This window comes from Salvelinus sp. IW2-2015, linkage group LG25, assembly GCF_002910315.2.
Source record: "Salvelinus sp. IW2-2015 linkage group LG25, ASM291031v2, whole genome shotgun sequence".
Classification (NCBI taxonomy): Eukaryota; Metazoa; Chordata; class Actinopteri; order Salmoniformes; family Salmonidae; genus Salvelinus; species Salvelinus sp. IW2-2015.
In genome coordinates this window covers 15983080-15996192 of record NC_036865.1, presented here as the reverse complement: position 1 = coordinate 15996192, position 13113 = coordinate 15983080, and the positions used below count along the sequence as shown (strand labels likewise).

Here is a 13113-nt window from a genome sequence, read left to right as displayed (position 1 = left end):
GTGAGTGGTGTAGTCAGCCTGTTAGAGACCCAGAAAACCTGAGCCTACGCCTTCACTATGGGGAATCACTAAAACAATACAGAAATAAACTACAGAAAAAGAAGGAACAGCACGTCAGAAATCAGCTTAATGTAATTGAAGAATCATAGACTAACCACTTCTGGGAAAATTGGAACAACAACAACACGAAGAGTTATCTATCTAAAATGGAGATGTATATGTAAACCACTTCTCCAATCTTTTTTGTGGTGTAAAATACTTGTATGTTTGAGGAATTTAAATTCCTCAAACTATACATGATCAAATACAAATCTTAGAATCAACTATTAAAGACTACCAGAACCAACTGGATTCTCCAATTACATTGAATGAACTACTGGACAAAATACAAACCTTCCAACCCAAAAAAGCCTGTGGTGTTGATGGTATCCTCAATGAAATGATCAAATATACAGACCACAAATTCCAATTGGCTATACTTAAACTCTTTAACATCATCCTCAGCTCTGGCATCTTCCCCAATATTTGGAACCAARGACTGATCACCACAAACCACAAAAGTGGAGACAAGTTTGACTCCAATAACTACCRTGGGATATGCATCAAAAACCACCTTGGGAAAATCCTCTGCATTATCATTAACAGCAGACTCGTACATTTCCTCAGTCAAAACAACCCCAAAGCCATGGGGTGAGACAGGGATGCAGCTTAAGCCCCACCTTCTTCAACATATCAACGAATTGGCGAGGGCACTAGAACAGTCAGCAGCACCCGGCCTCACCCTACTAGAATCTGAAGTCAAATGTCTACTGATGATCTGGTGCTTCTATCCCYAACCAACGACGGCCTACAGCAGCACTCAGATCTTCTGCACAGATTCTGTCAGACCTGGGCMCTGACAGTAAATCTCAAGACAAAAATAATGKTGTTCCAGTTGCTAGGACCATAAATAAAAATTCTATCTAGACACCGTTGCCCTAGAGCACACAAAAAAAACAGCCTAAACATCAGYGCCATAGGTAACTTCCACAAAACTGTGAACGAGCTGAAAGACAAGGCAAGAAGGACCTTCTATGCCATCAAAAGGAACAGAAAATTTGACATACCAATTAGGATCTGGCTAAAAAATACTTGAATCAGTTATAGAACMCATTGCCCTTCATGGTTGTGAGGTCTGGGGTCCGCTCACCAACCAAGAATTCACAAAATGGGACAAACACCAAATTGAGACTMTGCATGTAGAATTCTGCTAAAATATCCTCAGGGTACAACGTAAAACACCAATAATGCATGCATAGCAGAATTATGCCGAACCCACTAATTATCCAAATTAAGAAAGAAAGAAATTAAGACCCAACCAAATAATGAGAAAACAAAAAGATAATTACTTGACACATTGGAAAGAATTAACAAAAAACTGAGCAAACTAGAATGCTATTTGGACATAAACAGAGAGTACACAGTGGCAGAATACCTGACCACTGTGACTGACTCAAACTTAAGGAAAGCTTTGACTATGTACAGACTCAGTGAGCATAGCCTTGCTTTTGAGAAAGGCCGCCGTAGGCAGACCTGGCTCTCAAGAGAAGACAGGCTATGTGCACACTGCCCACAAAAAGAGGTGGAGACTGAGCTGCACTTCCTAACCTCCTGACGAATGTATGACCATAGAGACACATATTTCCCTCAGATTACACAGATCCACAAAGAATTCGAAAACAAATCAAATTTCGCTAAACTCCCATATCTACTGGGTGAAAAACCACAGTGTGCTATCACAGCAGCAAGATKTGTGACCTGTTGCCACAAGAAAAGGGCAACCAGTGAAGAACAAACACCATTGTAAATACAACCCATATATATCTATGCTTATTTATTTTCCCTTTTGTATTTKAACTATTTGCACATAATATGACAGTTGAAATGTCTTTATTATTTTGGAACTTTTGTGAGTGTAATGTTTAATGTTAATTTTTATTGTTTATTTCACTTTTGCTTATTATCTACTTCACTTGCTTTGGCAATGTTAACATGTGTTTCCCATGCCAATAAAGTCCTTAAATTGAAATTGAGAGAACAAGAGAGAGGGAGAGAGGGAGAGAGAGAGAGGGAGAGAGAGAGATTGCTGTGTGTACAGTATGTGAAAGTGAGAGAGAGTGACAGAGTGAGTGAGTGATTGTTGATTTGCATCTGTTTATTGGTGGGGCATGTGTGTGTGTATGTTGTGCATGTGTGTGCATGCGTACTGCAGTTTGGAAATGGCAGTCTGCAGGTTTTCATTAGGTTAACCTCAGACTGAACAGTGTGTGTTGAAAGACTGAAGGTCAATGTGAATGCAAACACAGACAGCTGTTTAGTGAGGCCAGCAGCAGGACTGCAGCAATGTACAGTTTGGTCAAACAATTCCATAAGTTATGTTTATCAACTTCAAGAAAATGTAGGCTATGATCAGCTGCTGTAGTTAATAAACTGTTTTGGTGAATGTAGAAATTATAACCCTTTATAAAAGTATCCAATCCTGACATGTTATTACCTAAAGTAAAATACTGTACCACGGTATCCACTATGAATGTTAAAATAGTCATTGACTCRACAAGCATTGTCAGAACACAGAGCCTACTCTATGTTTGAACTCAATGAGGTCTTTCTKAAGCTGTCATAGGCTGCCAATAGTTGCCATTGTGACATTATAGGCCTTTGGGTAGTGTGATGTGCCCAGCTGATTCTTAAAGTCATAGTAGTGGCCATTTTAACAATGATAAATGGATCTATACCACAAAAGATCAGTAAAGAGACATCAAACCTGCTTAATGAAATACAGTATTACGACTGTTACTTGTTGCCTAAACTGTACTTAATATATTAAACCTAGAAATAAAACTGAACTGGAACAATTTAATAGTGCTATTCACAACAACCCCCCCCCCCCCCCCCCCCCCCCCCCCGCCACACATACACAATCCGTTCTCAATTATCTCAAGCTTAAAAAATCCTTCTTTAACCTGTCTCCTCCCCTTCATCTACACTGATTGAAGTGGATTTAACAAGTGATATCAATCAGGGATCATAGCTTTCACCTGGATTCACCTGGTTAGTCTATGTCATGGAAAGAGCAGACGTTCTTAATGTTTTGTATACTCAGTGTACAGTACGTCCCTATTTCTTCAACCAATGGAAATTTTAAGAACAGTACCTCTTAATRTTCAGAAGAATTTTCTGAAACAAACTCAAATAGGCAGAGTCCTATTATACATGGTGCCTCAAGAGACATGTAAATAGTTAATTTTTCACTTCTTAAAAAACAGCCTCATTAAATCTTACCTCATTTTGAAATAACAAGGTAATCAGATTAATAGACACTTCCATTTAACTATTATATGGATCTAGCATACGTACACTACCGTTAAAATGTTTGGGGTCACTGAGAAATGTCCTAGTTTATGAGAGAAAAGCAAAAAATGTTGTCCATTAAAATAACATCAAATTGATCAGAAATACAGTGTAGACATTGTTAATGTTGTTAATGTTGTAAATGACTATTGTAGCTGGAAACGTCWGATTTTTTTAATKGAATATCTACATAGGCGTACAGAGGCCCATTATCAGCAACCATCACTCCTGTGTTCCAATGGCACGATGTGTTAGCTAATACATGTTTATCATTTTAAAAGGCTAATTGATCATTAGAAAACACTTTTGCAATTATGTTAGCACAGCTGAAAACTATTGTACTTATTAAAGAAGCAATAAAACTGGTCTTCTTTAGACTAGTCAAGAAACTGGAGTATCAGCATTTGTGGGTTCGAATACAGACTCAAAATGGCCAGAAACAAAGAACTTTCTTCTGAAACTCGTCAGTCTATTCTTGTTCAGAGAAATGAAGGCTATTCCATGCGAGAAATTGCCAAGAAACGGAAGATCTCGTACAACGCCGTGTACTACTCCCTTCACAGAACTGTCTCTAACCAGAATAGAAAGAGGAGTGGGAGGCCCTGGTGCACAACTGAGCAAGAGGACAAGTACATTAGAGTATCTAGTTTGAGAAAGACGCCTCACAAGTCCTTAACTGGCAGCTTCATTAAATATTACCCGCAAAACATCAGCCTCAGTGTCAACAGTGAAGTGGCGACTACAGGATGCTGGCCTTCTAGACAGAGTTGCAAAGAAAAAGCCATATCTCAGACTGGCCAATAAAAGGAAAAAGATTAAGATGAGCAAAAGAACACAGACACTGGACAAAGGAACTCTGCCTAGAAGGCCAGCATCCCGGAGTCGCCTCTTCGCTGTTGAYGTTGAGACTGGTGTTTGCGGGTACTATATAATGAAGCAGCCAGTTGAGGACTTGAGGCGTCGGTTTCTCAAACTAGACACTAGTTTGAGAAATAACCTTATATCCTGCTCCTTTTGWTTCCTAGCCAACATAGTAAGACTTGAACTGTATCAAAGTTTTTGGGAACACTTTACTAAAGTTTATCCTGACTTGTGAACATGACAACCTGAACAAGAAAACATGTACTGACTGTATATGGAACTAGGCAATGTGCTTATAAGTATCTCATAAATWGGTTATTCATAATTTGTAAGTTGAGGTAGTTGATGTAGTTAAGGTTATAGTAAGCAACCATCGGGTCCAGTTTTACACCTACCTTAAACACAACCCTTCTCCCTTAACATACACACCAATAATCATTACACCACTTCAGCCAATTCTTTGCTGAGGGCCAGTCAGGAGAATAGAGCTGTTATATTGGAYGGTTGGACCTCTGGCCTCTGGATCTAGCTATTTATGGTCCTGGGCCGTAGTGGCATATGAAACGCATTACCATGGAGGACTGAGGGTGGGGTAGAGGGGCTGGGGAGCGTTAAGGGCTTGAGTGTGTGGGGGGGAGGCTGGATCAGCCAGGCTAGCAAGTGACTAGTACCTCAGAGATGGAATAATACACTTCCCAGGAGAAGAATGCATATGCACTCTGGCTCAACCCACTGCTACCAATAGTAAAATCGAATAGAGGTGGGGATGGTGAAGGGGAGAAAATATGTCCAAACACTAATATAATGTTTAAGATGGTGTGTTATTGCTTTCTGCTTTGAAGTTAACCTTTTGCTGACTGGAAAGTGTCAGTCTTCACACACACACACACACGCAGTGCATTTGGAAAGTATTCAGATCCCTTCACTTTTTTCACATTTTGTTACGTTACAGCCTTATTCTAAAAATGTATTCAATCATTTTTTCCCCCTCATCAATCTACATAAAATACCCCATAATGACAAAGCAAAAACAGGTTTTTAGAAATGTTTGCTCATTTATTACAAATAAAAAACAGAAATATGATATTTACATAAGTATTCAGACCCTTTACTCAGTACTTTGTTGAAGCACCTTTGGCAACGATTACAGCTTTGAGTCATCTTGGGTATGATGTTACAAGCTTGGCACACCTGTATTTGGGTAGTTTCTCCCATTCTTCACTGCAGATCCTCTTAAGCTCTGTCAGGTTGGATGGGGAGCGTTGCTGCACAGCTATTTTCAGTTCTCTCCAGAGATGTTTGATCAGGTTCAAGTCCGGGCTCTGGCTGGCTGGGCCACTCAAGGACATTCAGAGACTTGTCCTGAAACAACTTTTGCGTTGTCTTGGCAGTGTGCTTAGAGTCGTTGTCCTGTTGGAAGGTGAAACCTGCTCTGGAGCAGGTTTTCATCAAGCATCTCTCCGTGTACTTTACTCAGTTCATCTTTGCCTCGATCCTGACTAGTCTCCCAGTCCCTGCAGCTAAAAAACATCCCCACAGCATGATGCTGCCGCCACAATGCTTCAACATAGGGATGGTGCCAGGTTTCTTCCAGATGTGACACTTGGCATTCAGGCCAAAGAGTTCATTGGTTTCATCAGACAGGATAATCTTGTTTCTCATGTTCTGAGAGTCTTTAGGTGCCCTTTGGCAAACTCCAAGYGCGCGGTCATGTGTCTTTTACTGAGGAGTGGCTTCCGTCTGGCCACTCTACTATAAAGGCCTGATTGGTGGAGTGTTGCAGAGATGGTTGTCCTTCTGGAAGGTTTTCCAGTCGCCACAGAGGARSTCTGTAGCTCTGTCAGAGTGACCATCGGGTTCTTGGTCACCTCCCTGACCAAGGCCCTTCTCCCCCGATTGCTCAGTTTGGCCGGGCGGCCAGCTCTAGGGAGAGTCTTGGTGGTTCCAAACTTCTTCCATTTAAGAATTATGGAGCCACTGTGTTATTGGGGACGTTCAATGCTGCAGAMATTTTTTGGTAATCTTCCCCAGATCTGTGCCTCGACACARTCCTCTCTGAGCTCCACGGAAAATTTCTTCGATCTCATGGYTTGGTTTTTGCTCTGACATGCACTGTCAACTGTGGGACCTTATATAGACAGGTGTGTGCCTTTCCAAATCATGTCAAATCAAATGAATTTACCACTGATGGACTCCAATCAAGTTGTAGAAACATCTCAAGGATGATCAATGGAAGCAGGATGCACCTGAGCTCAATTTCAAGTCTCATAGCAAATGGTCTGAATACCTAAATAAGGTATATTTTTTTAAATATTTAATACATTTGCAAAAATGTCTAAAAACCTGCTTTTGCTTTAACAGTTTGGGGTAGTGTGTGCCGATTGCTGAGGATCTTTATATATTTTTAAAATCCATTTTAGAATAAGGCTGTAGAGTAACAAAATGTGGAAAAAGTCAAGGGGTCTGAATACTTTCCGGAAACACTGTACAGTACATACATATACAAGAACAAAACAATCACTCTCACACCCACTCTCTCCCTAATACACACCCTCACACACAGAAACATTCACTGCATGGGTGGGGGAGTTTTGAATATATCATTGCATCTGAATCCGCGAGGGCCCATCCTGAGCCAGAGTTGAGAATAACCAGCTGTTTGTGTGCAACTGCAGCTCAGTCTTTGTAGGTGGGCCTATTAGACATGGAATGTGAGATATTAGGCTTTTGCACACAGTTTTTAACCAGTTGGCTTTCATCCAAGAGACGGAGTCTGCTCGAGGTATACACTAAACAAATACTGCTGTCCGTAACCTTAGTCTGCMCCCTGTGTGCGTTACCCCTGGTCCGTGGTCAAAAGACATTGAACAGGAAGTCATTACAGGCCTAATCAAAAGTTGACCTGCCCACAGAATCATGCAGTGTGTGCACTTGAGAGAGGTGGGGGATGATAAGCACATGGACACATCCATTGCCAGTGCTATCCAAGGATGATCGGTCATGATTACCCAATCATGTCTGAGATAGAGAATGCTGTTTTGACCCTATGTCAACTACTAATGATATCTCTTGTGGTGATTTAATAACATGACACTGTTTTTATGTTGTTGTTGTTTATACAGCATATCCAAGGGGTAGGTTGTGTTTCTGGTTCGTGTGTGTGTGTGTGTGTGTGTGTGTGTGCTTGTGCGGGATATGCATGCAACTGACATGCAAAAGGCACTTTTTCTGATTAAATCTACTGAACCTTATCTGCTCTCTCACGCACACACACACACACACACACACACACACACACACACACACACACACACACACACACACACACACACACACACACACACACACACACACACGCTTTACTCCGTACTCCATCCTGTCCCCTGAGGTACAGAGTCAATGACAACCTTGTTTCCAATTTAGTAAAAGCCCCTAGACAATGGAGCTGCTGGATCCATGTCAGTGAAGGTAAATAGCATGATGGTTAGATTAGTTTGTTAGCTCATGTCAGAAGCCAGCATATTTGCTTTTTGGCCTACAATTGTCCAAAATAGTTTGTTTCAGTACAATATCTATCATCTTATCTTTTGAGATGAAAACTCTGTGCGTCATTCAATCTATTTTGTTACCGTAAAACCCTTGTACAGGAACATATCAGTGGCTCCCTCTTGTGATAGTAAAGGTATTGTATTTCTGGTTTCTGTATACTGCTTGAGTGGTGCAATGAGGTTCCTGAGAAAATAGAGGGCAGTGGAGGGAAGGCAATTGTAACTGTCCAGATGCTTTCTGTCTGAGAAATGAGCACACATGACTTCAACAAACAAATGACTTGTCAGGCAACAAGTCACGTCAGGTTGTTTCCTTCATACTTACTCAATGGCAATGACATACAATACACAATTTGACAATGAGTCCCATGGTCTGACTATTGACAGAGAGCAAACCAAGGACTATCAGGTCAGACCAAAAGAAGCGGGACTAAGTCTGAATCTATTTATTGTCCGCTCATGAAGCCAATATACAGGTAACTGMCAAAATAATGGAACTTCTTGAGTAAAGTATATTGAAAGCAGGTGCTTCCACACAGTTGTGGTTCCTGAGTTAATTAAGCAATTAACATCCCATAACGCTAACACTTCTGGTAAACTACACACGTTGTCTTCATTTTGCCGTACACGTGACATTCTACCTTCTACACAGAAACCGACCAAAATCTAAAATAGATTCTCATTATTTCCATTCACAAAGATGAACGCGTGTGTGAGCCATCGAGAACTGAACCTCAGCAATTCTTGAGCATGGACGCTGCCATTGGACGCGACGTGAGCAGTATAGCAGCTTTCATTGATTTCAAAGGAAGAATTCCCTCAACGGCTGATTGCAATGCCGGACGCCCGATGGCTGCAGTGTAGCAGGGCCGTTAGGGTCATGYATAAAAATGCTGTGCAGGCCATTATTTTTGCTAGCAAGACTATGCCCCCATAGGATGACAATGCCCCCCTCCACAGGGCATGAGTTGTCACTGAATGGTTTGATGAGCATGAAAACGATGTAAACCACATGCCATGGCCGTCTCAGTCACCAGATCTCAACCCAATTGAACCCTGATGAGAGATTCTGGAGCGGCACCTGAGACAGCGTTTTCCACCACCATCAACAAAACACCAAATGATGGAATTTCTCATGGAAGAATGATGTTGCATCCCCCCAATAGAGTTCCAGACACTTGTAGAATCTATGCCAAGGTGCATTGAAGCTGTTCTGGCTCGTGGTGCCCAACGTCCTATTAAGACACTTTATGTTGGTGTTTCCTTTATTTTGTCAATTGCCTGTGCATTCTCTACTAACTACACAATAAGAACAATTTCCTTTGGTTGTCATAGAGGGATTTTAACATTGACTTTAATGTGACAGACAACATGGGGCCATGAGGGAGCCATAGATCAGTAGAGCAGACCTCTCTCTCTGAACTATAACCCAGGAGCAGGCCGGGAGCTGGGTGGTATGGAGGGGCTCCGCTGACAACCATCCTGCCTTTACTCCAAACTGATTATGGGAAAGCTGTGGTGGGCTATCTGCGGGATTGAAGAAGGATTATACTTTTTGAAGTGGGATTATCGTGTGAGTGCGTGTGTGTGTGTGTGTGTGTGTGTGGAGGGTAGCTGTCGTGGGTGGAGACCACCACGAAGAATAGCAAGAGAATAATTTGTTGAGGCAGCGACGATACATCCAGCCAACCCCCTGAATGCTGTTAAACATATTTGAGGCAAATCACAGTTAAACAAATGCCAACATCTTTGGCATTTGCTGCAAAGTTAAATGTCAGCTTTTACTGCATATTTTCCAAGAAAGGAAAATGAGCTGAACTAAAATGAACTAGATGACCTCAAGGTGGTGAGAAGAAAAAAAACTAAATGCAGTACTTGACACCAAGTACCTAAGCCTACTGGTATAGATCTGAGGATGAATAGGGCTGGCACAATTACCGTATTACCGTGTAACCGACGGTTATGGATGAAGATCGCCATGACTAACGTCATAAACGTTTTTAAGGAACGAACAGCTGACTGAAGATGTGACGGTAACGTACTCCTAACAACGTGATGAAACTTTGTTGATCATTGCTGAAACAAGCAAGGTGTTGCAGCAAATAAGTATTTGGTTGCCTAAGCAACGACCCTCTCCCTGCAGCAGCAGCACACATAGAAATATAATTAATAAAAACAGGCTTGGAAACTCTAACCCTGGCAACTTGACTGGTAAACTTATGGATACACTTGCAATGTTTCCATTGTAATGTAGAATGTTTATTCAAATTATGTTAACTGACATGGCTCATGCCATGGAATATATTTTTGTAATGTCAGTTGAGTTGAATCAACAAATCACAGCAAATATTGATGGGTACACTTCCTGCTTTTACTTCTTTCTTTTATCTCCTGCTTTGCACCTAAGGGTACACTCACAATGGCCACCAGTCCACCCATTATTCCTTCGTTGACTTGAAATGGGGACCTCCGTTCTAGTCATTCTATTTCTATGGCAGCACATGCAGCAACTAGCAGAGGAGAGGAGAAATTAATGAATTAATAACCAATAAAAAAAAATCCTATTCAACCGGTTATTATGGTGACTGTGGTCATTTGGCTAGCCAATAACCGTCATCCAAAATTCCATGACCGTCACAGCCCTAAGGATGATAAATGAATTCTAGTAATGCCTTGTCTGACCTGAGACCTGAACTTAACCTCCCTCTCATAATACCATTGAACAAAAAGCACTGCGCTAGGATCAGGTGTCACCTCCCATGTATCATCATTAATAAAACACCAGTGCCGTGCTGACCATCCGTCATCCATGTGACATGAGGTCACTTGGAGATCAAAACATGTCAGCGTGGGTGAGAGACGTCTGCACCAGCTGCTAGCACACGGACACACACAAACACATTACACATATGCTTGGTATAATCATACTCATGCAAATGAACTACTAGTACATAGTAACCTAAATGAAACATGCTTGTTGTTGTACTGCTGTAACAAGTCCACTTGGGGGCAGTGTTTGATACATTACAGTACAACTGAAAGGTACAACATGAAGAACCGGTAATTAGCCCCAAACAGTAAAGACAGAAATTKATAAATAGCCACACTATAAAACATTACAATATGTGGGATAGCCATGTATTATTATTATAAATTAAACTCACTCTTTAGGAGGGTTAAGGTCCTCAGCCTTGGTTTCAAAGAACCTCAGCACCTCCTCACTCTGGGAGATCTGGTTAGGGAGCCTCATCAGGGCCTGTAGGGAGAGAGGGAAGGAGGGCGAGAGGGAGAGAGATGGAAAAGATTATAATTGTGAAATAGTATAATGCTCATTCACAATGACAATACTTCATGAAACATCATCAAGACAACGTTATCAGCTAATGTGGTCACATGTACCCTGGATTTCATCGACTGACTGACTCCATATGTGGAAGCCTGCCATTACATCACAAAAGGACTGTGTGTGTGTTCCTGTATAGTACGGATACGGACGGCACAGTTTACACTTCAGTAAGGCCCTGTTACTCAGCGGTGGAGAGTATAAAGGGGAAGGAAGAGGGATCAGAACCCGGGGCAGGGATAACACAGAGGAAAACAGATGGAGGACGATAACTACCACAATCCTCTCTGACAGGACTACATCTTTGTCCGCTTTGAAAACTACTTMTACTGTTTGTATACACAATTAACAGATGTATATGATAGACATAGGGACATACAGTATTTATATTATACTGTAAAACAGATCATTTTAGAACATTACATTTTTTTTGACTCCGCACTTTGGGTCACAAGAATCTGCATTCAGCTCACAAGACAAGTTTCAGTTTTTTTCCACAATAAATAGGTGTGATTACAGCCCCACTTGGCAAGCCACCAAGTGTCCCAGATCCCAGAAAGCCTGAAACAAATGAGGTTAGGTGGCTAGCTGTGTTCATTTCTCCTTCTCAAATGCTGAATCATTCTGTTCTACAGATGCTGTGTTTGACCCGTGTGCCCCTATTTCCCTCCTTTCCTATATAAACCCACTACTTGGAAGGAAATGACATAAGAGAAGATAGAGCAGCACTTTCCTGTGGATGCTGSTGGAGGAGATAGCTTCTGAGGCCTGTCTCTACCACAGCAAACAATGCTACAAAGACATTCAAACTAAACCATTTCTTGAAATGACTGGACTGTGTGAGACGTGGCTCCTTAGGAGGTTATGAGTAACAGATAGACCTCTTGCCATACATTAACGGGATACTTGGGAATGAGACCCTTTATCTAMTTCCGTGGATACCATTTTTATGTCACTGTCCAGTATGGATGAAGTTAGAGATAGTTTCCCGAGCCAACGCTAACTGCCGTTAGCGCAATGACTGGAAGTCTATGGGTACCCTAATGCTAGTTAGCATTGGCTCGAGAAACTACCTCTAACTTCCTTTATACTGGACAGAGTTATAAAACTGGTATCCATGACTACAGCTGACTCTGGGGAAGTATATWAAGGGCGTCATTGCCAAAATCCCGAAGCATCCCTTTAAAGCAGCAAACAGTGCATCATCATTTACTGCGAAGAAAAAAACGTGATAATTTGTTCTTACTCTGCAGTAGTCATCAAGGTGCTTCAACCTTTTCACAGCCACGTCTCTGACTTGACTTCGCCGAAATAAAACTTTACCTGTAAAAGAGACATAGCACTTTGAGTTGTCATTGAATGTGCTGTTTCTAAAMGCTACCACCAGGTGGCTTGACATTAGCACAGATCCAAGCGTTCAGCAGTGGACCCTTAAGAAAAAAGGTCTGGCCTATTATGTAGTAGGCCTATTCTAAATAGTATGTAGTACTCAAGACAATATTTCATGAAAAAGACCAATGTCAAATATGTGTGTGAAATGTGTGAGTGTGTATCTGTCTTTCTGTTACCCTGTCTGTCTGTGATAACAGTAAGAGGACTGTTTCTTTTCGAGTGACTAAGTGCACAGAGCCAACTCCCTGGCTAGGTTTTACAAGGCAGTGTAAACAACACTATCCAGACGTTTGGGAGCGGTGCAGCTCTCTGACAATGGCACTCTTCACTCCTTTGGGGCATGCTGAGGTTATCAGATTAGAGAGATTCTCTCTACCAGCCTCCCACTGCCATACCACAACCACAACACAGCCTTATTCACCCAGCTGGAACAGTGTAAAGAATAGAAATGTGGTGTGTTACAATAGACCCATTTCTATTCAAAAGGATAGAGAAGCATGTCCTTTCTGTGTGTTCTTGGGATTCATTGCATTTTGTTTCATTGTGTTGTCAAACCCCCACCTCTAAAATGCTGCTATA

The 13113-nt window shown here is 41.6% G+C and overlaps 1 protein-coding gene across 3 annotated transcripts in view; it reads right to left on the bottom strand.

The window, feature by feature from the left end:
* LOC111951774 (SH3 and PX domain-containing protein 2A) overlaps nucleotides 1-13113 on the bottom strand; it is a 119508-nt gene that overhangs the window by 91430 nt on the left and 14965 nt on the right. For all 3 annotated transcript variants that reach the window (XM_023969977.2, XM_023969978.2, XM_023969979.2), the window contains exons 4-5: nucleotides 12389-12465; nucleotides 10964-11055 (exon numbers count right to left, since the gene is read on the bottom strand). In XM_023969977.2, the coding sequence (XP_023825745.1) occupies nucleotides 10964-11055; nucleotides 12389-12465 (169 nt within the window). The remainder of the gene's footprint in view (nucleotides 1-10963; nucleotides 11056-12388; nucleotides 12466-13113) is intronic.